Raw genomic sequence first — 27697 nt, 5'->3', positions numbered from 1 at the left:
GGATGAAATAAGTTACATGTCAACTAAAACAGAGGGAAAGCTAGAGGGAAAAGCGCCGCTGCGCCCTGTCTCTCTAATTTATTTTTTTACTCGCAAGGAATCATGGTTTTTTTTTTTTCCCAGAACCAGCTGAAGCTCTTGTCATGATTGGTGTTCTCCTGGTGAAAGTTACAGTTCTATTATTTGTTGGTTAATGTGCATTAAAACGAACTTGTCTCATTTTTGTTTGAGCATCTTTGTTCACAAATATTTTTTGCTTCGTATTTTGTTGTTGTTGTTGTTGTTGTGTGGATGCACCCTTTTTCTTTTTTTTTTTTTTTCAAATCAACGTCTTTATTAATTAAAATCGCAAAGCATGATGGGCTATCGCTGCCACAGTACGGATCTTTCCAATTCAAGGAAGATCAAAACATTTTCAGCGGTTTGTTTATGCATTCACCGCCTCTGCATGACACTGTAGCAACGCCCATCAGCTTGAACAGGATGACATTACTGTGTGTGGACTGCCGGTCTGACAGTACCGATCTCTGCCACACGGCGGTGCTCGACTTCCATGTTACTAATCCTGGATGGGCCTGGGAGGTTTGGGGTGTCCCCGTGTTTTTATTTTTATTTTATTTTATTTTATTTTATTTTATTTTATTTTATTTTATTTTATTTTATTTTATTTTATTTTATTTTATATATTTATTATATTTTATTCATATTCATATCAAGGTTTAGATCTTACAAGTAGGCTACTGCATTCCATATAATTATTATATCTCTTTAATCTTCAAACATACTTTGCATAATTTACTTTTTCAATATATAGCCCACCAAACGTAATGAAACACAAAAGCATTTATTTTGATAACAAAGCAAGAATAAATCTGAGCAAACAGAATTAGCTGCAACTGCAGTCAGAAACAAACGGTAAAAGTCATTCCCACATCAAATGGTGAAAAGTACCATATTCATTTAGACATTAGCACCCATTAGATTAGACATGTTGTCAAGAGTATTACACTGCAATATTTTCTGGTGATAATGTGCGAGATGTGGTTCAGTCTGCTGGCAGAATCAGCATCAATAGGTCAAGAAGAAGTACAGTGTGATGTAAGACATACAATGTTACAACCATACAGTCCATGGTTACACCGGGACGGGAAGCATACGGCAACTGTATTCTATATTTTGATGATGTTTTTTTTTTTTTAATACATTTGTTGGTTAGTTGCTTTTTTTTTTCCTTTTGAGAACTTTTTAGTGAATGGTTTGATGTTACTTTGAATGTTTGTCAATCAAGAAAGTTGAATGTTTATCTGATGCCGAAGAGATATTTGCACATCTAACACAAGTCAAAAGGCAACGCCTTCTTCAAAAGCGCAAATCTCAGGTGTCACTGTGTGGAGTGATTTAGTGCTCAATAAGTACCAAGTTAGTGTTTTGTTGTGGGAAACTTGATCTTGTCAAAGTAGTCATTGTCGTTCTTTTGGGGGTGGGAGGCAGAGTTGCCTCATAAGAACAGACTTCTCGAGACGTTGACAATATAAAAGGTAAAATATATATATTTTTTTATTATTCATATGGAAATACAAAATTAAGATGCATGTATTGATAATGGCATAAATACAGTAGGATCAACATTAAAACATCATTATAAAACAAAAAAACCTATAGGATGAAATAAACTCATGGAGGCTTCCAATGTGACAGCTCCTTTAGTTGGTCAAATACTTCTGATCTTATTGTACTTGAAGAGAAGTCAAAGCAGAGATATTACATATACATCAAATCATATAAACTTATACTTTGGTCAACAAAACAATAAAAAAAAAAGAGGGAAGATAATAAATGCACTTGTCAGTGGACTGAAATGTTCAGATGTAGTGTGAAGTATGAAACACGATACAAAAGCAACTTTACTGATCAACACGGAAGAGTCATTTCAATCAAAACATTACGTTAGTGGTAATAAATGCAAAGTGATGAAAGCTAGTGGACTAAAGCAGCATAATAATGATTCACTTTTTATGACGAGTGAATGCATGTACCATATTTCTGTCTGCTTCTTCACAAAAAAAAAACCCCGGACCTCATTTCCACACTCGTGTTTTCTCACCAAACCACAGACATTTTGTAAATAGATGCATGTAGCTCTCAAAAATATAGATATTATGCATGTCAAAAATACTGTCACGTAAAATATGATATTACAAATAAAAAAGGCACAAAATAGGAGTCTTGAGTTGATAAAGGATCATATCTGTCATAACTACTTTAAAACTCACTACAGCTTAGAAACAAAATGTACAAATATCACAACTTTGTGCCTTATATAAAGCCATTCTTCCTCGTGCTCATGTAGCTTCTGTATTCAGAATAAGCCACCTGACGCTACATTTTAAGTCGTCTAAGCTTCGTGTGAAAGCCTGCGGTGATACTATCGTAGATCCATTTGAAAATCACTGAAGAACTAACAATACGCTCGACCATGCTGAGCGTATATTTATGCTTTAGTTGAAATGTTTCATGTGAGGCTGTCATTTGGAATATCGGTGTCATCACCATGTAAAAATAGCACCCTGGAGTGACACACAGCAAATACGGGCGTGCATAGAGTAAACACAAAAACAGGCGCTTTTCTTATTAATCACATGTATGGATATACACATGATTGTATGATTTATGCATGCACACAGTTAAGACCTGAGAATGGCACAGTAATGATACAAAAATTAAAAAAAAACTAAATATATATTTGCTTAATGACCTTTACTGAATTGTTATGCATTATTAATTCTGTACACGGGATCTTGTTTTAAAAATGATTAAAACACTCTTGAAATTGTCTAAAACTTATTAAACCCTCTGGAAATTTGAGCTCTTCCATGATCCATGTTCAGATTGTTTAGACGTGGTAGAAGGTGTTGGACATACTAGGACGCACTATAGAGCTCCAACAGGTTAATTAAACACCGATTTAAAAAGAAAAAGAACGAAAAAAAAAAAAGAGAGCTGCTGAGTCATAGTTTGCTCTGATCTAAAGAAAATGAGTTATACGAAGCTAATAGAAAAGTTGAGTAAACAGTTTTCTAACTTTATTGTCCTTTATTGTTTCGCAAAAACCTCGATGGGATACTTCACTTCAAGGCAGAGTGCTGCACCAGAGTACATTTCAGATCTCCTGAACTTGATTTATTCTCTTTGATTGAACTAGAATGCATACAAATGTAAAAATGATGCTCCTGTGTCACAGCCCACAACTTCACATGAATGCTCCACACAGGATTGTAAACCCTGTCGTGTTAGAAATGTTGTGAATAAAGTGTTACAAAACGGTCTTGAGTAATTCAAGACTGCCGTCTCAACACAACAGAAACAGTTATTTCTTCGGATTAGATGACAATAACGTCCATTCAGACATTTAAAAAGTCAGAGGGGAAAAAAAAAGAAAATACAATTTTTTTTTGTCTTTAAAGCCACAAAGATCCATAACATGTTGGACGTACGCTGCCACCACAACCCCTTCACTACACCATGAACTGGGTGTAGCCCTCCGCACCCGTGACGATCACATCCATCCAGATCCTCATGGCCTCTGGAGACGGAGCCACCATGTAGTAGACCCGGTCGTGGGTCTTCACACTGAAGGTCAGCGACGGGTTCGGGCTCTAAAGGAGAGACGGAAAAAGAATCGGAAGGGAAAGGGGGAAGGCGATGGAGGAAAGAGGAAAGAAAAGAGGGAGAGGAATTTATGAGTGAGGATATAAAAGTGGGGGGGATTTACGACTCGTACTGTCCGAGGCAGAAGTTCATTTGCACGCTTCACCCGTGTGTGGCGGACGTCCACGAGGGCTCACCTTGTGCGCGTTCTTCAAGTGATCGTAATAGACTTCTTCAATAGCTTGGAAGTAGATGACTCCCTTCAGCTTGGCTTCGTGCTTGTCTGCAGAAAATGTTGACAGTGCATGACGGTCTGCACACATCCAGCAGTCTCTGTTGTCTTGTGTATTTTCATCAGTGGACTTGTGTCTTGGTGTTGCTGCAGGTGTGTGTGTGTGTGTGTGTGTGTGTGTGTGTGTGTGTGTGTGTGTGTGTGTGTGTGTGTGTGTGTGTGTGTGTGTGTGTGTGTGTGTCCTACCGGAGTAGTAGGAGAGCGTGCGTCGGTTGCGGTCGAAGACAAACCAGCGCTTCTTCCAGGTTTTGATCTTGCCTCCCATCTTGACCAGGTAGCCCCGGCAGGTCTTTTCAGAGATGGACAAGTGGAAGCACGTGTCTGTGCTGTGGCCCGCGGACTCAATGTGACCCCGCAGGTCGAAATCGTCCTTCCTCACCGGCAGGTAGCGAGTGAGGGGTCGGGACTGGAGGGAAAAGCCAATTTGAAAAGGACGAGGAATCGGTTAAAGTAATGACAATGACGTCTCCGTAATTTCACTTTCGTTCATATAATTCATTTAAATCCCGCAGCTGCATATCATGCGTTAGGAAAGACTAAAAGAGAATGATGTCTTTCTTTCTGCTGCCAGCAGTTGACGGATCAGGGAAAAGAACTGCCGATGACAGATGAAGCTTATAATGAGACCTGTCGGCAGGGATGTGATTGAAACCACAGAAAGAGAGAAACATGCGGGAAAAGTAACAGAAACAAAAAAAAAAGAAAAAAAAAAAGAGAACACGCTGTCAAAGAAGAAGTGAAAAGTTCAAAATGATCATCTTAACTCTCTTGCTGGTGAGAGAAAGCTTTATTCTTTCACTTCGACATCAAAGATGGGAGTTTACAGGTGATTAAAACACACGCTGTGCCAAACAGGGATCACGTATCAAGAGGCGCTGCCGCTGGTCTTTCAACTTGTTTTTTTTCTTCCTCACCTGCGCCCGCTGTTTTTCTCTCAGCTTCACCTCGCGGTCGATGAGTTTCTGGCGTCTGCTCGTCTCTTCCTGTAACCTTTTCTCCAGGTCCTCCCTTCTTCTCCTCTCCTCGTCGAAGGCCTGCTTTCGCATTTCCATTTCTCGCTCCTGAAGAACATTTGAAGTTGTCACAAAGTATTATAACGCACAAAAAAAAAAACACAAAAAAACCTCTCACATTCTGTAGATCTAAAGCAGTGTGCAGCTTCCTGAAGTTCAAGTCGTATCTTTGTGATCAATTCCCAAACTTAAGAACACAAAGGCAAATAAAGGGACATTACTTTGTGAGAAATAGAAACTGAGTACATACATACGGATACAGATATTTGTCTCTCTACTGTAAAACAGTGAGACCGAAAAGGATTCAAATCCATGTTATTATACACGTTTCTCAGAATGACCTTGTGCTCCAGGAGGTGGTTCTTCTCGGCCTGCGCCTCTCTCAGCAGGCGCTCCATCTCCTCCAGCTTGGCCACATTGGACGTACTCGCACTGCAGCACACAATAAAACACACAACACAACACACCGTCAAAGCACTACACACACACAATCATGGGGAAGCAAAACACCGTATCAAATCTCATGTTGCTGAGCACGAAATAAATTCACTAAGACGCACTTTCAGGATCACACATAAACGCATACATACTTACAGAGGAATTCTGTTTAGCGTTCCACAATCTCCTGAGAATACTCCTGTTTATTCACGGTTTATGCACGAGTGTGTGTGTGTGTGTGTGTGTGTGTGTGTGTGTGTGTGTGTGTGTGTGTGTGTGTGTGTGTGTGTGTGTGTGTGTGTGTGTGTGTGTGTGTGTGTGTGTGTGTGTGTGTGTGTGTGCGTGCGCGTGTGTTGAATCAAAGAGGAAGTCCATTAGTAAAGGAAGCCAGGAAGTCAGAGCAATCTAAGGATTGGTCCATGTCCATTCTCTGCCTGTCTCTGTAGGTCTTTCAGGACTCGTCCTGCTTCGGGTGCAGATGGTCTAACATGACATGCATTCTTGACTGAAGGGATTTGTGTGTAAATGTGTCTGTGAGGGTTTGGCACATTAAACAGCACTTATCTCCCTCTGTCATTTCAGTTCTGGTTTCTCTTCTTCTGATGTGCAAACACACACAGGCATGTTTCCATTACTCCAGAGGACATTGCATTGATTTAAACTCATTTTATATTGTAACCCTGAACATATCCACTTCTTTCCAAACCCTGATCCTAACCTTGAACCAAGTCTGAACCCTGAAATTTAAGCATTTATGATGCGGGGACTTTTTTTTTTTTAGCTCCTTGAAAAGAGAGGCGAGTCTCCACAATAAGACTGTCTGAACAGATTTATGTCCCCCATAACATAAGTAATACACACACACACACACACACACACACACACACACACACACACACACACACACACACACACACACACACACACACACACACACACACACACACACACACACACACACACTTAAAACTCTCTCTTTTTTCTGGTGCCAGAAGGAAATTGATACCCAGTGTTCATATGTGATGATGTCATAACATTGTTAAGATGAATGGTACGCATTAGACTCAAGTATAAACAAATCAGGAAGCGAGACAGGAGGGAAGGGGGCGGGGGCGGGGGGTGTACGACAAGATGAAGGAGAAACAATAGCAAGCGGAGAAAGTAAAATGCCCCCCCCCCCCCCGCTCTCTTTCCATTTCATCAGTTTCCAGTTTGGCGTCAAATCCACCCCGCAGCTCTCACTCAATACCACGGCTGGAAACCAGCAAACCGTACAAGCAAATTTGAAATGGGAATCGTTAATCTGTTGATTTTGAAATGTTTCACTGTGTTTATTATCATTCATTGTACAAATGAAAATACTTATTAGGAGATGAAAATCAACATAACATCCAATTTAAATATGACTTGATCAAATCAGTACCATTGGCTGCATTATGTGCTAATCAAGTACTTGTATTTGCAACTAACGATCGTTCACCTGACATTACAAAGATAAACATGAATCCATCCTCCTTCCAACCTCACTATAACACTCAGTGTTTCCCCACGTCCTCCCTTCCGCTAGCCATTTTCTTACCTTAATCGATGCGAGGGAACTGCACTCATAATCATCGTAAACTGGCCCAGTTCAGATTTATTTCTCCAAGTGTCTGGATTACTTGAGAAGAACTTTATTTATCTCGCTCCAGCACAAACTGTGCACCTCCAAAAACGGGGCACATCACTGGCAAGATGACAAATAAAATCCAGCTCTATCATAAAACTACTTTTTTGATCCACATTCTGCAACATGTCTTCCATTTTAATCCAAGTTGGAACGACCCAATCCAGCTGCAGCCGCACTGAGGATCACATGAGCAGCCTGTTCCAGGAAAACTTACAATGCAGAAAGGTCAATCTGCAAATGGTTTCAAATCAGCTGCAAGGAGACCATACCATTCAGAGAAACAAGAGGAGGGGAGACGAACCAGAGATGCAACCGCTGTATAAAAAGGAGAGAAGGAAAGCAAGCACACATGGTTTCAGTCCAGACGGGGGGCTGAACCCCCAAATGTACCTCCACGCTCATGTTGGTTCGCTCAGTTCATCTGAACCTTGAGGGGGTTGACTGGCAGCGCGCACACAGACGCACACACACACCTCTTCATGTTTTCTGTAACCTGATTCCTACAACGCTAATCAAGAGGTGCCTCTTAACTGGCGCACAGTTCTACACATCCTATTCTCCGACGAAGGACCATGAAAGGCGGCAAACCGCTGCACGCACTTTTTACATGAACTCACTTTCCACTCTTTCTCTGTTCCGTCCCACAAAATGTTTCATATTATGAACACGAAGGGACATGTTTATTTTTTGGGGAGTTTTTATTCTTTCAACTTTTTCAACCTTTCTGCTACTCTTTCTTTGTCCGTTTCCTCCCTAACCTCTTTTTAAATTATCGTTAAGGGGTAGCGACAGTAACGAGTTTGCACATACGTGACATAGAAACACACGCCAATGACAGGCTTCATTTTGTGTTGCTTTTACCTCTAAGGTGCACACAAAACCCAACACATGCCGGCGGCACTTACCTGGACACATTGTCAGGTGAACAGGCGGAAATGCTGGTTTCAATGGAGTCACTACTGTCCACACTCATTGTGTCAAAGGCCTGGTTGTCACGGTACCCAAAGGCATCGAGGTAGACGTTGGTCTGGGAAGCTGCTCGGGAGCTTGGCTGACCTGGACACAAACACACGGTGAGAGAAAAGAAGAAGAAGAAGCTTTAGTAGTGACTAATGTAACTTCTCTACTTATGCATGCATGCACCCGTGTGCTGTACCCGTCTGTGTCACTTCTTCTGGGACAGACTGCCCGGATGGCTTCAACTTTGGATCACAATGCCCCGCCACTGTGACACGCGCTCTTACACGTCCCAGGAAAAATATATCAACACCTTAATGGTAAAATTACTTGAGGAGAAATTGTTCCCAAACATGTAAAACAAGAGACAAAAAAAAAAAAAAGAAGAAGTGCGCAAAACAGGTAAGTGTAGTAAAATAAAAGTCCTGAAAGTAGTTGAAGCAGTCCAAAGATGTCTGGAGAGACAATGGGATATTCTCAGAAGTCAACAGAGGAATGATGACAAAACTACAGTGTTGATACTTTGAAGACTCGGCCTCTGAGTACAGGAAGAAACACACACACACAAAAAACTGATACCATCTGCCCCATGTAGCAGACCCACCCATATGATGAGCCAGATCAAGGGACCGAAGGGACTGAGGGACCAGATACACCGGAAAATAAAAACAGCAGTATTATTAGATCACGCGGAACAAAATACTTAAAAATACCATTTTGTTATTTGAATATCTGTCTAATAAAGGGGCAGTGAAAAGGATCTGTGAAAGTTCACAACTGGTTCATGCTTGTGGTGAATATGTGCAAATTACATTTACTTCAAAAGACCTAAACATGAAACCTGCTATGGAAATAAGACCGTGTCCTTGAGGTGACCCTTTGTCTTTCAGCAGCTGAATCAGAATCATTTCAGTGCACATCCAAAGAGAGAGTAAAAAAGATTAGACTCCGTGGCGACTGAACAGAAGATTTTCTAAATGACAGGAAATGACTAGTTGACAAGGAAGTAGACGGTGGAGATACAAGATATATACACTACTTCTAAGTGTCTTTTTTTTAAAAAAAATTTTTTAAATGAATTGATTGTGACTGGGCATAAAGAAACTGAATAATCATAGGCATACACAATACTCTGCACCAGCTGATGGAGCAGCTGAGCCCTCCTCCACTATCTCCACTAACAGATAAACAATTTAGAAACTTGTCAAAATGAAGTGCACACCCACAAACAAAATCTCTAACACTAGACATTGTCTCCATATAAAGTGTATTTTCAAAAAGTGAGCGTGTTTGTGTGACACGAGAGAATTTTTTTTTTTTTTTTAAGACAAGTTACATGTATTCTCTTGTACTTATGTTCCCACATGCACTCTCTTTATCAGTTTATGTGTTTCTGACTCAGTTTGTTTATGGCTGTGTGTGTGTGTGTGTGTGTGTGTGTGTGTGTGTGTGTGTGTGTGTGTGTGTGTGTGTGTGTGTGTGTGTGTGTGTGTGTGTGTGTGTGTGTGTGTGTGTGTGTGTGTACCTTTATGCAGACCGCGAGATTCAGTTTCCTTGTTGGATAAGGAGAGAATTCTTGGAAGAATACTGCCACAACTTGTACTCTGTGCCAGAGGCTGATGACACTGTGACGGATGAAGAAGAGGCAGATTTTTTTTACATTACATAATATATTATGTAAAATATATATTACAACTGAATGTCAAGAGTTGAGAAAATAAGCTATGAACCAAAAAAGTATGAAATCATACGATTGGTAGAGATTTGTGTTACTATGCATACATGACCGTCTATGTATGTACCTTGGTATTGAAGGTGCGTCCGAGTGTTGCGCAGGTGAACTGGGGGTTCATGTGGGGTGTAGTTTTCTTCCTGGGTAATGTGTCACTTAGATGTGTCCCACCTTCTTTCTCAGACCGCTTCCTCTCCTCCAGCAAACGGAAATGCTAATCAAACACACACACAGAGGGAAGAGATGTACACTGTTAGCGATTATTCATCATTTGATTTAATCTCGATTGAAAATTTAAATGATCTATTTCATTTTAGGTCACACAGCATTGACGGGTAATGAGTTGAAGTTATTTGAAGTGTCATACTTCAGTGCCATCTAGTGGTTGTATTAAAAAGGCACAGCGGCAACAATACATGCTGCAATGCTTTATAACATATTTACTGATTTGCCTTTTCATATTGATTAATCATAAATGCTAGTTTCTTGTCATGGCTGATCAACGTTTTAAATTGTGCACCATAATTACTGTTTACCTGAACAGTCACCAACCATTTATTAAAGTCAATATCAATCAAAGCAACACTGCCAGATGCGAATCTGGTTCCTAAATAATGTGCTCGTCATACAAGAACAAACACACCATTGCTGGTATGCATACACAGACACACAGACACACACACATTACCTGCCTGTGCCATTGATGATGCTTTTTGACAGGCAGGGGAGGTGGGGGAGAGTCAGGGAGAGGGGAGGGGTCTCGATATGTCACCATGTTCTCTGGCCAATGCACAGAGGGTGTTTTGGGAATGGGGCGGGAATTAAGATGGTAGGAGGAAGAAGAGGAGGAAGAAGAGTGACAGTCGGCAGGTGAGGAAGAATGACAGAGCTTTGAAAAAAAGGAAAGGAACATCGTCAGAAGACAAAGACGGAGGCAAGTTGGGAAGGAAAACAACAGCACTCATACAACCACACACTTTGCACCATCTGCCTGTGTGCAATAAACTACGCGAGAAAACCCTTGTCAGCACTACACACACCTCATCCTCCGTTGGTTTGGGGTAGTCGTCGTCAGGGGAAAGGTTTACTTCGGACTCGGGAGAGGCTTTGGCCAGAGTGGGAGCAGGGGCAGGTTTAGGGTCCTGCCCGAGCTGTGAGTAAATCTCATTGATTTCTCTGACTGTGACATAGCCCTGGAAGGTATCGTGTGGAGAAATAGGGGAGAGAGAAGAGGTGAGGCAAAGCATGAGGTGAGTCAGCCAAATTAAGATGTTACGTCAAACTTGAGAATTAGTTAGAACGATGCAGAATTTGGTGGCAATGTTAGAAAACACGTTACTTGCACACTATGCTGTTAACATACACAAGACAGTAGACACTCTTACAAGGTCAGTATTAATATTCAGTATGTGAGTGAAAGTTGTGGATACAATTGATGAATTAAGTCTTGACTCAGATTCCTGTAGCTCCCTCTCTTCCTGCGTTACAGGGACGGGCAGTTACAACAAGAATCCAAAAGGGGCAAGCAGAAGACAAGGAGGAGTGAAGTGCAAGACGGAAGGATGAGATGGATTTCAATAGTCTATTTGGAGCGAGAGGAAAACAAAAGGGGGATGTATTAGTACAACAAGGCAAAAGTACCTCAGCGTTCTTGAGGAAAATAGAAGAAAGGAAGGATTGACAGACATCAGCCAAACAGGCTGTATCCTAGCAAGCACAGAAGGAAATCCCATTGATTAACATGATGAGGGTCCTGCCCACTGCGGGGGTCTCGAGGAGTTCGAAGAGGAGAATTGCTCTCAGTTTCTTGTCGGTCAGCTGCCAATCAAACCTACCTCCCGTAGAGTGAAGCTCCGGCCACCAGTGAGGTCAGCATATTTTCTTTCCAGGGAAACAAGGCTTTCTTTCTCCTGACAGACCGGGAAAAATGTGAAATTGAACTCTTGTTTATTTTCTTTCTTGTCATTCATACACAGAGGTGACATGAATACACATGCAAACATGGATATCCTCATACTCTTTGCAGCATTGATTCGAGGTTGGTCCTCTCCTTCAAGAAGCTCTCCTTCTCTCGCTGAGCCTGCTGAGTAATCTGTGCTGCCTGCTTCTTCAGAGTTAGCAGTCGCTCCTGAGGGAAGAGTAAACAAGCTCATTATGTGCTTTTAGCTCACTCATAAAGAATGACTCAGACACTGCTGCTAATCCTACAAAACAAATCAATTCAGAGAAGATCAAAGAGCGTTTGTTTAACTGTGAGACAAGTGTCTCATAGAAAATGTCAAAATGCTGCATGTGACAAGACAAGGTCAAAACCCAGTATATGGCTGTATTGTGTAAGAGGACTTCTCACTTGAAAAAAGGGATTTTTATTTCATTAAGAAACAGCAGCAGTAATGTGGTTGCTGTACTGGACTGTAGAGGTAGCTGAGCCACATGCTAAAGCTGTCTATTTACCGATCATCCCAAACCTCACCCATGGTCATGAACTCGGGGTGATGACCGAAAGAATAAAATCACAGAGCAGCTTGGGAACCCACAGACTGAGCTGGTGGAAGTTTCAGGGAAGAGATGTGCGGGCTTCTCTGCTTTCTGTATTGTCACTGCGACCCTAATCACACTTACAGGTTAAGATGATGAGATGAGTTCATTTGAAATGTACACAGTCGAGTCTTTCGGCTGACCCGTGGTAAAACCTTGCTCACTCATTTAGTTCGTTTACAGGGCTAAGAAGTGTTGTGGTCCAGCTAAAAATATCATGATTATTTTTTTTTAATGAATTTTAGGTCATTCTTAATTCGAGATAAAAAAAAAAAAAAAATAACAAAATGGTTTTGCACAGATTTGACTCAGAAAAATCACACAAAAATAGAGGCGCTACCTTGCGAGTGACCGTGCTGCGCTGGTAGTCTGCGATCTCCCGGAGAAGCTGTTGCGTATTGGTCTCCTTCTCCTCGTCCTGCCGACTCTCTCTCTCTAGCTGCTGAAACTCCAGGTCCTCAAAACGCTTCGTCTCTGTCTCAAGCACCTCACAGTCCTGATGCACACAGTGGAAAAACAATGCAGAGGTAAAAATGGGCAAGACGAAGAGATGCGCTTTGTGCAGGACACACGTAACCGCACATGCTTTTATAGTACGCATATGAGAGAAAACAACGTTTTCATGCAAGCATTCATTTATCCAACTCATAGGTTTTAGTAATAAAAAAAAAAGCAATAGGGTGATAGATGTATGTATTGGTATCATTTATATGTATTGGAAAACTCTGAGATATAAAAAAAAAAAAAAAAAAAAAACTGTGAGCAAGTGTGTATCAACAAATGTTTCTCATCCCACAACAGATGGACACAGACAGGCAAACCAGACAAAGAGATCTCAAATGTGTCATGAACACCGAGCAGTCATGCAGACACCAACAAAACCACCAATGTTTGGGTAAACATGCAACACGTTACATACCGTGAGCATCAATTCAGAAGTGCTGTCTCTTTAAGAAGTCTTTTTAAATAACATATTGTGGTGTGTCAAACACAAAACTTGAATCCTTCGACACTATGCTCAAGTGTAATTCTATAAGAAGCAAACGGGTCTTTAAGCCCAACCCTTAAGACATTTGATCCTCCTATAAAGGCTCAACCCTTCTGATGGAACAAAGAGATGTGTAACCATAGAAACCTAAAGAGTTAGACAGCAAGAAGAGAGAGCATTAACCAGGTAAAGATTGAAGGTAGCCGTGGAGCAGTGGGGAGAATGTCAGCTCAGGAAATGTGTTCATATTCACCTGCAAGTTCATCATATAAGTCTACAGGAGTCCGTCATACGGACACCAGTCCACATACAGTATGTCACGTTATCTGGTTTTTCTTCTATCGATGGACGTTGGCACAGCTGTTGTGGGTCTGTTGTGTCCGTAGACTCGCACACTTGCGTATATCTTTTCCTGTGAGTGTGTGTGTCTGCAGTATGAGGGTGTGTGTGTGTACTGACCCTGGCTAGCTGCTCCTGCAGGGGCTCCTTGGTGGCTTCAGGGCAGCTGTCCAGCTGGGAGCGCTGCTCACACACAATCTGAGCCAACCTCTCTACTCTGCCCCTTTCTGCCTGCAGCAACTCACACGCCTGGCACACACACACACACACACACACACACACACACACACACACACACACACACACACACACACACACACACACACACACACACACACACACACACACACACACACATATATACACACACACGCAGACGTATACGTACACATTTGTTTATGTGTACATATAAATACAAAGACAAGCACGCACGCACACAGGACAGAGAGAGGATGGTTGAGTTAGTGGGGACTGGGGAACCACAGTTAGTTACTACGGCGACCAGGTCAGTAATGCTAGTCTAGAGGAAGGGGAGGACGGGAAAGCTGTAGTGAAAAAAAAAAAAAATTCGAAAAGAGCAATGGAGGACTGATTATAACTGGAGTAGAAATGATGGCATAGAGGTGATTGAAATGGTGTCAGTACTTGCGTCTCTCGCCTTTTTTTTTACAGTTTGTTTGAATGGAAATGATTGAAGGAACAGGTGAGAAGGGAGCGCGGGGATACAATGAATGATCAGCAGAAGGTTAAACTATCACATGAATGGTCCTTTATGTAGATAACACAACATACACAAGCACCCAAAATCTGTTCAAGCACTCAACTCCTTTTTCATTTACTCCTCAACTGCAGTTTTGAGCGCCGAGGTCAACACTAGTCTGTCTGATGGTTCTCGTCTTTCTCTCCGTCAGTATCATCTCCACTACCTACCAGCTGCGGGCACGTGGACAGTTCAGAGTAATGCCAGGACTCAGCCCAACAGAGGAGAACGTCCCGAGTATCAAAATGAACATACACAACAAATTCCATCCGTTTATCCACTTACACTTCCCACCCTGTCAATGATACCATATTGTGGTATTAAACGCAGAAAATAAACACACACAAACTTGCTTGCAAACACCCACAGCTGCCTTGGAGTAGTGTGTGTAAGATAGGATCCCTTGGTGACCGCTGCACCCTGGGCAGTATTAGCAGATATATATTTGGACCAGAGACAGCGTGAGAAGGATTAACACCTACCAGTTAGTCACATGACCCCTAAATATATGAGGCCCTGAGTTGCCTATGTGTTTTCAACACCATATGCATACATACACCTCAGAAAAGAAAATGCATGTCGCTGGTAAAAATCCATGTCAAGTGTTCATGTTTGATTTTACAACACCTATAAGACAGTTCCAGTATGTTTCTTCCTTTTACATGACGACCAATATCACTTACCAGCATCTCAGGGATGGAACACTATCGGTGTGACATATCCAAAGTGTGCTCCCATCTTTTATCCCAACTGGGTCTTGTCCTCTTGTCAGCCATTATACATTTTTGAAAAGTATTCTCTTCACTTTCACTGTATCACAGTTAAGCGTAGCCAATGAAATACCTTGTCTTTTTCCTGCTGCGACTTGGTCTCTAGGTCAGCCATCTTGTTGTGAAGCGCTTCCAAAGCATCTTTTTCCTGCTGGAGAGCAGCTACCTCCGACTCCTGCTCAGCTTCCACCAGAGCTCGCTCAACCTCCACCTATAAGAAACACGCAAATCTTTAGTACTGATTCAGAACAGAACTCCTTTCAATCATCTGGTATAGTCTCACTTTAATTAAACTTAGAAAATATCTTTATTGTTTAACAAAGACTTCCAGGCTCGACATTAATCTCAGCGAACTGTTAAGAGGGGAATCCATCATCTACCTCTCGGGCAGATTCGTCCACTTGGTTGTCCAGCTCTTTGATCTTTTGCTCCAGCTCCTCCATGTTGTTCAGCACCTGGATCCTCTCCTCTTCCACATGCCTCACTTCTTCCTCTGAACGCATCATGTCCTGTGCACGACGGCGAGCCGAGTCATCTGGAGTCTGCTAACAACATCATCAATATTGTAATTTTTTTTTTTTTTTTTTTAAACCTCTGTTAAGATGCAGTTGCAGCGACAGCTTTGCATGATCCAATTCTGGGTTTCATGGTAATTAGCCACAATAAGTGACATCACAAATTCAATAATGTGGCAAAATGAACTGGAATGGGTGCACCAACACGATTGTTATGTCACTGTTGTTATTACTTGTGCATATTTACAGAACATTTTTAAATCTTGTATAACAGCTAATTAATATTTGCCTGTGGAGTGCGGAAAACAATTTTTTAGTTTCAAGTTTTGTTGTGATGAAGCGGTACTTCCTCTGGGCAATGGGACTCTTCTGCTCTACAAAGACATGTAGGCGGACACAAGCACACACATACACAGACGCGCACACACACATACAAACACCAGCTGCCAGTTGTGAATGGTGACACTTAGCCTGCTCTAATCTAATAAATGGACTGTAAATATCTTCCATCTGTGTATGTGCAGGATGTTTATGTCAATACTTTCCAAGTATTAAATGGATTGATCCTCGTCACTCTCATGTTTTCCAGAATATAATGGAGAGCATAAACACTTCCCACATTAATACTTGGCGGTCTTGTACCCCTTTCATGCAGGAGCCGAACAGACATCTGTCATTTTAACTACTCAAAAGAAACAGATGTTAAAGAGCAATCTTTTGTAGTCAGTCTCTACAGTGACTCCACTCTTTCAATGGGTTGCATGACGCTGATGTAGAAGGGTTAATTAATACTTGAATTAAACAGGGCTCTGTATGCTAGCACATTTTTATTCATTTCTGTGATCCTGAAAATAACAAATCTGTGGCTGAATGAAGTTCCTGATGCTTCATACCAATATAAAGATGTGATATCAATACGCCGTGTGTACATGTAGACCATGTCTGTAGTTGCACAAAGTAGAGATGCACTTTCTAAAAAGGAACCAAATAATGATCCTGTGTTTTATACCTCATTTGTCCTCTGTGTGCGTGGAGAAGGTGATGGGCCGAAGCTCCTCGGACTGACAGCAGGTGATTCTGCCCTGTTGTCTCTGTGACCACTGCTGCGCCGCCGTCGTACCTGTAGATCATCATCATAGTAGCCGTTCTCTGATCCAGGGGAGGTCGTGTGCCCGTTCCCCACCATTCCATTGAGAACCGAAGAGTCCGAAAACACAGACGGCGTGTCGTCATCGTCATCATTCAGTTGGAGCTTCTCGAGCTCCTGGTTGATCTTCTGAAGGTCTGCAACAGCGGAGGTGGGACTCGTCGCCGCGCCACTTCCATCCCTTTCAGCCCGGCCCAGCTCAGAACACAGAGACAAGATGGTCTCCAGCCGCTGTCGCTCCTGAAATGACAACACGTGAGTAGGCGTTAGTGTACGTGCACATACAGCGGCGTCACATCAGCTTTATTATTATCGTATTAATGTTCTGATGTTGCTACGCAGGTTCTTTAAAAGGTACAGCTACAACCAGTCACAGTCAGTCCACTGCCTCTTGCACAGCCACAATGCACATAGAGCTACAAAAATACAGTTCAACCCTTAAATTTAAGACCTTAAATCATTTTAAGTTACAAGAGTCAGATGTTAACAATCAAAACCAAACAGTCACAACAGCTCAGCGAGAGTATTATCATAAAATCCAGTTTCCAAGGCTCAGATTACCTGTGGAAGCATCGGAGAAGTCAGTCCCTTTACGTAAAATGTCCCTGTTTAGTCCAAAACGCAGCGGTATTTACTTAGCACTCAGTATCAACCTTTCTTGTAGGTGATTTACATACTCTAGTATATCATTAGCATAAATTAAATTGAAAATCCCTGCAGCAAGAGTTTCGCTTTCCACAGTCCAGCCTGCCCGAACAGCTATATGTAGAGAACTACGGAGGCTGCAGAGAGTCAAAATGCCCCCTTCATAGGTCCAGCAGTAACTTCTCTGGAGAGGGATGTATATGAGCCACACAGAAAGCCTGTGTAAGTAATATTAGCTTCAGAGAGAGGGAAAAAAGCAACAAGAGACAGACGTGTGTGTGTATATGCGTGTGTGTGTGTGTGTGTGTGTGTGTGAGAGAGAGAGAGAGAGAGAGAGAGAGAGAGAGAGAGAGAGAGAGAGAGAGAGAGAGAGAGAGAGAGAGAGAGAGAGAGAGAGAGCGAGCTAATGAGAAAGTGGACAGCTGTCAACCATGATCGGAAGTGTGCATGAGAACAAGCCACGACTCCAGGAATGCGTCTGTGTGGACTGCCACTGAGGAAACAAGACACTTTCCAGGGAATTGTGCTCTAGGAAGGAATCTGAACCAGGTGAAGTTTGGACTACGACAATCTTGAGATAGTCATCTGCCCGTTTAGAAAGGCTGAAGAGAGACATCCTATTGAGGGAATCATGAAACACGACACATACCGTGCTTATTATTGAACCAATTATTTTTTAGAAAGAAAATATAAAAAAGCATTTAAATCAAATGGGATAACGCTGTGTGAATGCACAAAAATAAACAAACACCCCCCCATTTATAATGTGAACCAGGAGCTGATACAAAACAAGCCGGTGTCAGTTTGTCACCTTGTTCTATTCTAATGGACACAAGCCTCTGTGGAGCCCCTTCAGCAATCAGCTGTCAATCAGGAAGAGACGGAGACAGAGAAACTGAATGAACGAGGACAGTGTGGAGTAAAGAGATGAAACCAAAGACAGGAAAAAAGGAAGAGTGAAGAAATAAAAAGAGACAAAACTGATGCTTTGGCCTGACACGCTGTGGACAAAAAAAAAGCACTGGAATAAATGTATTGTCTCTCTATATCATGCTATGAGGTGAAATAAAGAATATCAAGTCTTTCATAATATTATTACTTTCCTAGCTTCTGCTCTACCTCTCTTTCTCTGACTGTCTTCCTTTATTTCTCATGGTTATTTTTTAGTGTATATTATAGGTCTGCTCTCTTTTTAATTCTGTAAATTCCAAAATAATTGTACATATAGATTGCTGGACAATAATAATAATAATCAGAATTTAAGCACATCTCACCAAATGCTTATGTACTATACAATCTAAATGTCACAATTGGTAATTCTGTGTGTATTGTTTGTGGGGGTGTGTGCGTGTGTGTCATTGCTGATAACACACACAACCAAATAACATTGCGGCTCATAAATAATGCAGTTTCCCAAGCTATCACTAGAGGGCAGACAAAGTTAAGACAATGAGCAATGCTTTCCAAAGCTTGAGCATTAAACTGAAAAGCTATAAGCTGTGTGCAGGCAATGCCCAGCCCATATCTGATCATCAATTAACTATATATTATTCAAAATATATTAACTACTTTGATAAATATAGAAACTCCAATCACTGTTAGATCAAGCCAATTTGAATGGATCATTTCATGGTCTGTTACAGGGCACAAAGTAAAAAGATGTTGTAAATCAAACCACATCAAATACAATATATAATATATATTTGATTAAATGTTACATCTTAATATTGTGCAATGGGCAAACTGGCTCTCTAACCAGAACACGGGAGGCGGGTCTATCTTGCTCATAGCTCCACTGAAAATATGTAGAGGCTGGCTAAAAGCCACTGTCAGGCATGTGAGACAGAGTTGTGTCTGTACTGTATTCAGGAATATATTTCTCACAGTGAGAGAGACCTCTAAAGAGAGGGGGAGAGTGGGATTATGTTCAGTTATCATTATATGTTGAGCATCTGTGAGTTTATCCACCTGCTACACTAGAACTCTGTAATCTTCTTGGTTTCTCTAACCCACATGTGACTGATGTGTTCTGTGGCTCCTCAGCAGAACAAACCACACTGGGCGGACCTCCAGATGACTGACATAAACATACACCCCGCATAAACACACACAAAACTCAAGCACAGGGTTAAGAATAGTCCTGTTAGTACGGGCCGACTGCCATAAGCATCTGTCGAATGGTGAAACTCACTCGGTGTGTGTGTGTGTGTGTGTGTGTGTGTGTGTGTGTGTGTGTGTGTGTGTGTGTGTGTGTGTGTGTGTGTGTGTGTGTGTGTGTGTGTGTGTGTGTGTGTGTGTGTGTGTGTGTGTGTGTGTGTGTGTGTGTGTGTGTGTGTTAAGCTCCCTGGGAGAGTATGTTTGAGAGGCCAATAAGTAGGTTACTTTAAAGGGAAGCATTCCTACGCTCACTCCATTTCTTGTGTTTGTTTGAATGTGCAAAATAATATCACTATCTTCTGGTGCAAATAATAACCCATTATTTTTCTTTCTTTTTTGTTAACTTTGGAGCAACACACTGCTCACCTGTTAACCGTTAATTTATCCGTCTGTAAGCTTCGCTGATTTACATATTAATTGTTCAGTTTACATCTGTGTAGTGTCACTTGATATGAACAAATACGGCAATGGGTAAATGCTGGAGGAGATAGTGATGAATTAAATATTACCATTTAAATAAAGGAACCTAAACGTTCAAACACATTGAAACTCACCAGTCTCTCCACCTCCTGCTCACGGAGTCTCTCCTCTTTTTGGCGATGGTGGTAGTCTGTCAATTCTTCCTTCCCACTCAGTGAGCTAATACTCCCCCTTCTTTCCCTGAAACCCCCTGGTGGGGTTACCCCTGCCTTTCCAAATGACTGCCTCCTCTCCCCCAGACCAATTCCAGGTTCCAGCCCTGCCTTCCCAAATGAAGTTCTCCTCTCTCCCAGCCCCGGGGCACCAGTGAGCTCCAGGCCTACCCCTCGTCTCTCCCTCTCCCCCAGAAATGCCTCCATTCCACAGGAGACTCCATGGCTGGCTAGTCGTTCTGGTTCTGGAGAGCTGGGACTGGTGGAGCTGACAGAAACCAGCGAGCTGGTGGAGGTCAGGCTGAGTTTTTTGGCGACACGAGGGGAAGAGGAGCCCCCTGCCCTGGATGGGATTGTCACATCTGGTGGGGCGGTTGTGGAAGACATGGAGTGGGTGGTGGAGGGTGAGGTCTTAGCGGAGTAGAGGGAGATGGACACAACACCTTCACCTTGAGTTGCAGTCTTTATTTGGTTCCTGTTTAAGGCTTGCTGGCTGGAGTTACTAGAGTTGCGGTTGAGGTCTGGGCTGGCATTCTGGCTGTTGTTATAATGGTCTTTGCTAAATTTGTAACCCCCAGCGTTATCAGACCGTCGCGGAGGAAGTGTCGACAAGGTCAGCACTCCGTTGTTGCTGTCACGGGGAGATTGCGAGGGGCAGAGGCGTGGCAGCGAGCGGCTGTGCCCTCCTCCCATCATCCCACTCAGTGAGCCTGCTGAGTATTTCCTGGTTCGACTGCTGGATGAAGGTTCCTGGTTCCCGTAGGTACGGCGTCCTAGACGGGGGCTGGAGGGCATGCTGACTGCCCCCCCTGCTGATGGCGTGCGGGATACAGAGGAGGAAGGAGGAAGAGAGAGGAGGAAGCTATCAGCAACAGAAGTGGAAGAGCCTCCACCGTTCCACATGGACAGCGAAGAAGAGGAGCCTGGGTTGTGCATCCGTCGACTCTCACTGATGCCAACAGAAGTCCGGGAGGAGAGAGAGGAGGAAGGGTCGGACCGTCGTCCAGGGGAAAGAGGGGGAGGCGATTTTAAAGACATAGGTGGACGGTCTGAGCCATAAAAACGTCGAGCCTGTTCCTGATAGGCTGATGAAGATGTGACAGGACTTGAGACAGGTGTGGTGGGGGGTGACTGAGAGAAAGAAATGAGAAAACATTTTTTAACAATTGGTTAAATGCTTACTGAAAAGTTCTGTGTCACTGTAATAACACATTAAACAGAAATTGCTTCAATCTGACAAAAAGAAATGAACAGGCACAAGTACCCGCAAGATAATGGTGAGGCTTGAGAAGACTAATGGTATGTTAATAAGTAAATCTTATGTTGCCAGTTAAACACTGTAGTAGTCCAGGATAATGGGTAAATCCCCATTAGCCAACAAATGTAAAAAAAACAACAACATAGCCCTGTTTAGCCCAAGGCAGAAAACCAGGCTAACCACACAGACTTCCCAGGCCCTGTTAGAGTGTGCGAGTGGCTGACCTGTGTCACGCTGAAGTAGGAGGGGTTAGCATTCCCGTTGGCTCTCAGGCTGTTCTCCAGGGCAATTTTCTTGCGTTGCAGAGTGTCCATCAAGTCCCGAAGCTCAGACGCTGATCGCATCCCCCGAGCACTGCTGGTGCCCCCCACAACTGCATGGCTGTAGTCACTGCTGAACTTCAGGTAGTCTGGGGGAGGGAAACGAAAGTGCAGATAAATATGAGAAACCACAGGGCAGATAGTTTGTGGAAAACTGAGAAAGAAAAAAAAAATCAAAAATGGGGAGGAAAAAAAAAAAGGTCGTAAAAAGAGAAAGAAGAGAGAGAAAAGAGGTTGTACGTGTACCTGAAGCTGCCGCTATTCATAAATGGTGCTTTTGGCAGAAGAACTTCAACCCAAACAATCCACAACTGGCAGTGAATCTCCCAGAAGACAACAGACACACACACACACACACACACACACGGCAAGCAAATACACACTCACACAAAACCCTCCATTAGATCCAAGACAAACAGTTTAACTTGAGTTCAGTTCCTCAGTATAGGATTTTGATAAATGAAAAAGACCACAAAATATTCTGAAATACCCTCCAGAGGCCCCCCGCCCTTCGTAGAGCCTTTTATTTAAAGCTGTTTCAGCAGTGAGGGGGTCTTTTTCCAAACCTCAACTGAGTCCATTTTTACTTCCTTCCTTGTTAGTTTAACTTAGAAATCTCTACCGAATACTATTATTTACTTTATGAAATATTGCTAAGATCAGCAGAGGTGCATTTGATTGATGGCTCTAGTTCTATTTTCCATGCAGAAGTTTGCAGTAAATATCCCATCATTAGACACACAGTTGAAAATACCTAGGGTAAAGCAACATGTGAGAAACCTGCCAACTTTTGAAATTCATCTGCGGCTTTATGTGGAAAAGGAGCTATTACAATGTTCAAGCTTTGACCACCCAGCGTTTAACTGCCACACACACACACACACACACACACACACACACACACACACACACACACACACACACACACACACACACACACACACACACACACACACACACACACACACACACACAAAAGCTTTCCTACAGCTGACAACTGTGGCTCCGCTGAAGAATAATAGAAATGTGTACGATCCACATGTACAAATGCCCAGAGGTGTGTAGATGTGTTTACAGATTTAAGCACAGCAAGTGTGAATATTCAACCACTTCAGCTTAGCTGAGGAGGTTTGTAAGAGAAACTAGAAGTTCCCGTCACAGCTGAATGTAAGCCTGTGTGAGAAAATGCCAAACCTTACATGGTGGGGAGAAATGGGGCAGAAAATGAAAGACATCATAAGATCTAGAGAGGCGTGTACTAACACACACACACACACACACACACACACACACACACACACACACACACACACACACACACACACACACACACACACACACACACATTAGTATTTCTATTTTTTTGAGGACATATTGACATACTGCATTCTCTAGCATTACACTAACTCCAACCAAAACCTAATTGTAACCTTAACGTAAAACAACGTCTTAACTCTGACGTTACCCTTTAAATTTGTGAGGACCAGCCGGAACGACCTCACATCGTGTGTTTGTCCTCTTAAAAATGGATTTAAACCAAACATGGTCCACCTCACAATAAGAAGACATGTACACACACACACACACACACACACACACACACACACACACACACACACACACACACACACACACACACACACACACACACACACACACACACACACACACACACAGGGTGTTTGTGTCCATACATGGGCAGATTTATACTGGAGGCCTGGTGTGCATCAGCTCTCTCGTATTGGTATTATTCTTTTCTGTGGCCAGCTACTTGCTTCGTGTGGGAGTCTTCCCTTCAGGTGTCAGAATGTGAGTCTTGGCAATTTGGAGGCTAACGATAAAGAGTATGGCTGCTTGTAATAACTGTAATTTTCCTAGGTGTGTGCTTGTGTGAGGGAGGTATATGATAACATCGAAGAAGCTGAGGGAGAGAGGAGTACATTCCTTGTGTCTTGGGGATTTAAAGAGCAAGAATTCCTCTGAATATAGCACACACACACACACACACACACACACACACACACACACACACACACACACACACACACACACACACACACACACACACACACACACACCTTGCTCACAGCCCGATCAATCACTAAGGAGGCAGCAAAGTCCAGCTGTATCACCATGGCAATGAAGGGGTACCAGATGACAAAAACATTCCAATATACTTTCAATGTTGAGTTTTAGCATATGTGTGACAGGTTGGGAGTTTAGGAAAGACATATGAGAGAACTGAAAGAGATACCAGCCCCCATTTTCATGAGTTTCAATGTTTAATGTGTTTCATATGCATATCCTTCTTTCCTGATCAGTCACTTGTGAACATTTTCTATTTGTCTCTCCTTCTCTTTTTTTTCCAGTTAGACATGACATTTAATGTTGGTATCTGGATTTATTTCCATTCCTGATGGAAAGAAGGGTCAACTAACTCTGATTTAACCCGCGTCGTGGTCTGAACGGGATATAATACACGCACGTCCAACAGTTGCTTAAATGGCGTCTATCCATCACCCAACCCTGACATCACAGTCAAATGATTGGAAAAAAATGATTTGTGGTGACAGATGTTACAAAAGGAGAATAACCTGAAGTTTGAAAAGAAGTGAAAGAATCCAAGCAAGCATGAACATTGAAATGGTGAACAAGTAAATAGTGGCAAAATAAATAAAGGCACAGAGGAGGACCAAGGGAAAAAAGAACAAGGATCAAGTACAGTTCAGGGTCAGAGAATGTGGGGGGGGGGGGGGGGGGGGGGGGGGGGGGGGGGGGGGGGGGGGGGGGGGGGGGGGGGGGGGGGGGGGGGGGGGGGGGGGGTTACTCCTCCACCACCACCCCTCCTCATGTGGGTACCTGTGTTGTAGGCTAAAGCCGACACAGGGCTCTTCTGCGGAAGCATGCTCTTCATTCTGCTGGCCTCTTCAGGATGGTTGAACCGGAAGAAATAGGATTTACCCAGACACAGGGAATAACCTGGAGGAAAGTCACAAACAAACCAGGTCAAACTTGAGACACTGTTAAGCAGCGTGGACAGAGAGTAGAGCATATATGCAGGGCTGGGTCAAAGGGTACAAGTTGTTAGTGTGACAAACAAGAAAACTGAATTTCACAGCACAAAACAAACTACACCACTGTGACATCGATATTACAGTACATACTACATGCTGTATAATACAAGTCTTTTCACACACAGATTATAAACAGATAGTCACAAAGGCAATTTTAAATAAGTAAGAGCCTGGGGTATTTATTCACAGCCAGACACACACACTCACACATGCTTGCGCGCTGCTAGCCATCCCAGACCACAGTGTTTGCTCTGGCCATCAATTAGGCTGAGAGGGCCAGGTATTAAACAAGATGTCAGGGTCACAACCTCTGTAATACACACAGCCAGCCACAGCTGTCCAAATACTGCAGACGGCAGCAGGGAGAGACAGCAGTGCTGACACAAATGCAGGAGGTCTTACGCAGCATAAAAAGTTCAAAATCTTACATTTTGAAAAGTAGACAGCAAGGAGGAGAGAAACTCACAAGACATGCTGACAAACAAACTCTATTTTCTCAAAGTACATTCTTAATTCAGTCAACATCAATCGCTGCGGATAGAAGGTTCAAATAAACCGTACAGTAAAACTCCCACAAAGTGAGCATACGTGCAAAAGGCTAAAAAAGCACCTCCTTAATAGCTCCATCACAGTTACATCAGATTCCTTGGACCTGAAGTCAGGCACAAGCAGTGAGGCAAGAGGGGGGGATAACGAGAGAGGGCGAATGGAAAAAGACTGAATGGAAAAATTTCCAAATTGTTTTTCTTTCTTTTCCTTTCTTTCATTCCCATCTTGTTTTTGCCCTTTTCTTTCTCACTCTTGATCTCATGGCCAGCTTCATGAACATCTCAAGCAAAAATCTGTATTAATAGTTTAATTTAAGATCAGGGTTTCGATAAAAAAGAGGTCATGTCCGTCCGGACGTTGCCTTAGAGTGCCTCCAGAGCACATTTTTTTTCTGCCATCAAAGCTGTAACTCTCAGCACAGGGGGAGACCTGACTGCGGCGGTGAGGTGGAGCAAACACCACACACACACACACACACACACGCACGCACACACGCACACACACACAAACAGTGTAAGAAATGTTTAATCTACGCAGCTGGATTGTGAACTTCTCAAATCCATACTTGTGTAAACACTATCTTGCAGGTTTGGGCAAAAACTGTGAGGAAGTGTCATCATGACAGAAAGATCAAAACATGTGTGTCTGCGAAGAAAAGGAGAGGAACACACAAATCACCATGTCAACCAGTGTGAGCAAGATCTAATAATATGTGTTTCCCACTGCCAGACATGAGTAATAAAACTGTACATCTTCAAAATGTTTTGCATCTGTGTGTTTGGGAACATGTCTTGTAACAGTGTCTTCCTAATGAATCACAGTACCTCTCAGTATTTAGCGCAACAGGCAGGCAGGCAGGCACACACACACACACACACACACACACACACACACACACACACACACACACACACACACTTAGACAGCAGTCAACTCTTGTAAAATTCTAATTTCCTACCCTCAATAGCCTCGCCATGTGCCACCTTTAAAGTGGAGGGTAAAGTGTGACGCCCTGATTTGTTAACAGCCCCTCCCAACTCCCCCTTTCTAATTTCCTCTTAACTCCTTAGCTAACAAATAACCGCGAGCTAATCCTCTCCTCCTTTGTACCCACAGCATAAATGAATCACAGTATGTGTGTGACGAAGGTAAAAACACAAAGATGTTGCTGTTGTTTTTTAAAGTGTTTTAAACCTGATGATTTAACTAATTCCTCCCTTACAGTCACACACACCTGAAATAATCTTTGCTCAACATTTACTCCTAAATTCCATCTGTGATCCAAATACAAGGCAACAAACAGCCAATTGTAATCTTTACTGCTTACACACAAACTAAATTTAAGTCTGCTGTCCTAAATAACACCTACTCTCCTGTACGCACACACACACACACACACGCACACGCACACACACAGACACACACACACAGACACAGACAGACACTATCGACAACAAAACACATCTAATCTCATTCACGTGTTCACCATCAAATTGAGTTTGCCTCCCACGTCAAAGCGAGCAGTCCCCAGCACACACACACAAACATATGCACGGATCCAACAACAACAAAACTTCAAATTAGTCTGTGTACACATTTACAGGATAGTTTGCAATCTACAAAGTCAGACCTCAGACTCTTTGAGGACACAGATGTAGGGAGCTGTGTTACGTATGGAGCCAATTTCTGTCCCCGTCTCAATCTACACACTCTCACCACACTGTTATGGGAGGGGAAACTCAAAACTGTTTCTTTATTTGGTTAACATAAGTGGAGGAATTGCCCAATTGAGACCATTAGGCCAGAATGAAAAATAAACCAATTCCAAAGATCTCTTCCCATGTCAAACACGTGCCTGGAGGAAACTCGGCTAACTTGTAGTTGGTCAAGTTTGACAAGCAAAATAATCAAACTCAAACGTTTTTAAAGTGTAGACTGAAAAGCGATCGACCATTTCCATCAAACGGTGCAATAATTACTTGAAAAACGACGATCACGCAAAGCTGCATGTTGCGGAAGCTAAAGCTAAAACTGGATTTATTCATCCTTGGAGTGACGCATTCAGACAGGGGTCCCAGTGGGAGTGTAAATTGGCCTCAAAACCACAAATTAACCCTCTCTGAGGCTCAAGGGTCCAGCAGCAACACCAAACCAGAGTGGTATTCCTCTGGGGAGACAGATTAGTTCAGTCACTCGCAGACACATATTCACAGACATAATCTGGCTGTTCACCCTCTCAGTTTCTAAATCTGCTTT

At 42.7% G+C, this 27697-nt stretch overlaps 1 protein-coding gene across 2 annotated transcripts in view; it reads right to left on the bottom strand.

Moving 5' to 3' along the window:
* Nucleotides 1-1532: 1532 nt before the first annotated feature.
* phldb2b (pleckstrin homology-like domain, family B, member 2b) overlaps nucleotides 1533-27697 on the bottom strand; it is a 41375-nt gene continuing 15210 nt past the window's right edge. Inside the window, exons 6-24 of one of the 2 annotated variants that reach the window (XM_069716940.1) lie at nucleotides 24678-24797; nucleotides 21723-21907; nucleotides 20163-21371; nucleotides 16669-17046; nucleotides 15525-15686; nucleotides 15218-15355; nucleotides 13735-13863; nucleotides 12628-12783; nucleotides 11767-11877; nucleotides 11585-11659; nucleotides 10790-10942; nucleotides 9820-9963; nucleotides 9543-9642; nucleotides 7966-8116; nucleotides 5295-5385; nucleotides 4855-5001; nucleotides 4127-4346; nucleotides 3846-3931; nucleotides 1533-3656 (exon numbers count right to left, since the gene is read on the bottom strand). In XM_069716940.1, coding sequence (XP_069573041.1) covers nucleotides 3516-3656; nucleotides 3846-3931; nucleotides 4127-4346; nucleotides 4855-5001; nucleotides 5295-5385; nucleotides 7966-8116; nucleotides 9543-9642; nucleotides 9820-9963; nucleotides 10790-10942; nucleotides 11585-11659; nucleotides 11767-11877; nucleotides 12628-12783; nucleotides 13735-13863; nucleotides 15218-15355; nucleotides 15525-15686; nucleotides 16669-17046; nucleotides 20163-21371; nucleotides 21723-21907; nucleotides 24678-24797 — 3896 coding nt within the window. In that variant the 3' untranslated portion in view covers nucleotides 1533-3515. The other variant, XM_069716941.1, reaches the window with a different exon arrangement.

Source organism: Brachyistius frenatus, unplaced genomic scaffold, assembly GCF_029030835.1.
Source record: "Brachyistius frenatus isolate BFR_SWC_R1_liver_20210118 unplaced genomic scaffold, ASM2903083v1 Contig_165, whole genome shotgun sequence".
Classification (NCBI taxonomy): Eukaryota; Metazoa; Chordata; class Actinopteri; family Embiotocidae; genus Brachyistius; species Brachyistius frenatus.
The sequence above is the reverse complement of the archived record's forward strand: the minus strand, read 5'-3'. Positions and strand labels throughout refer to the sequence as shown.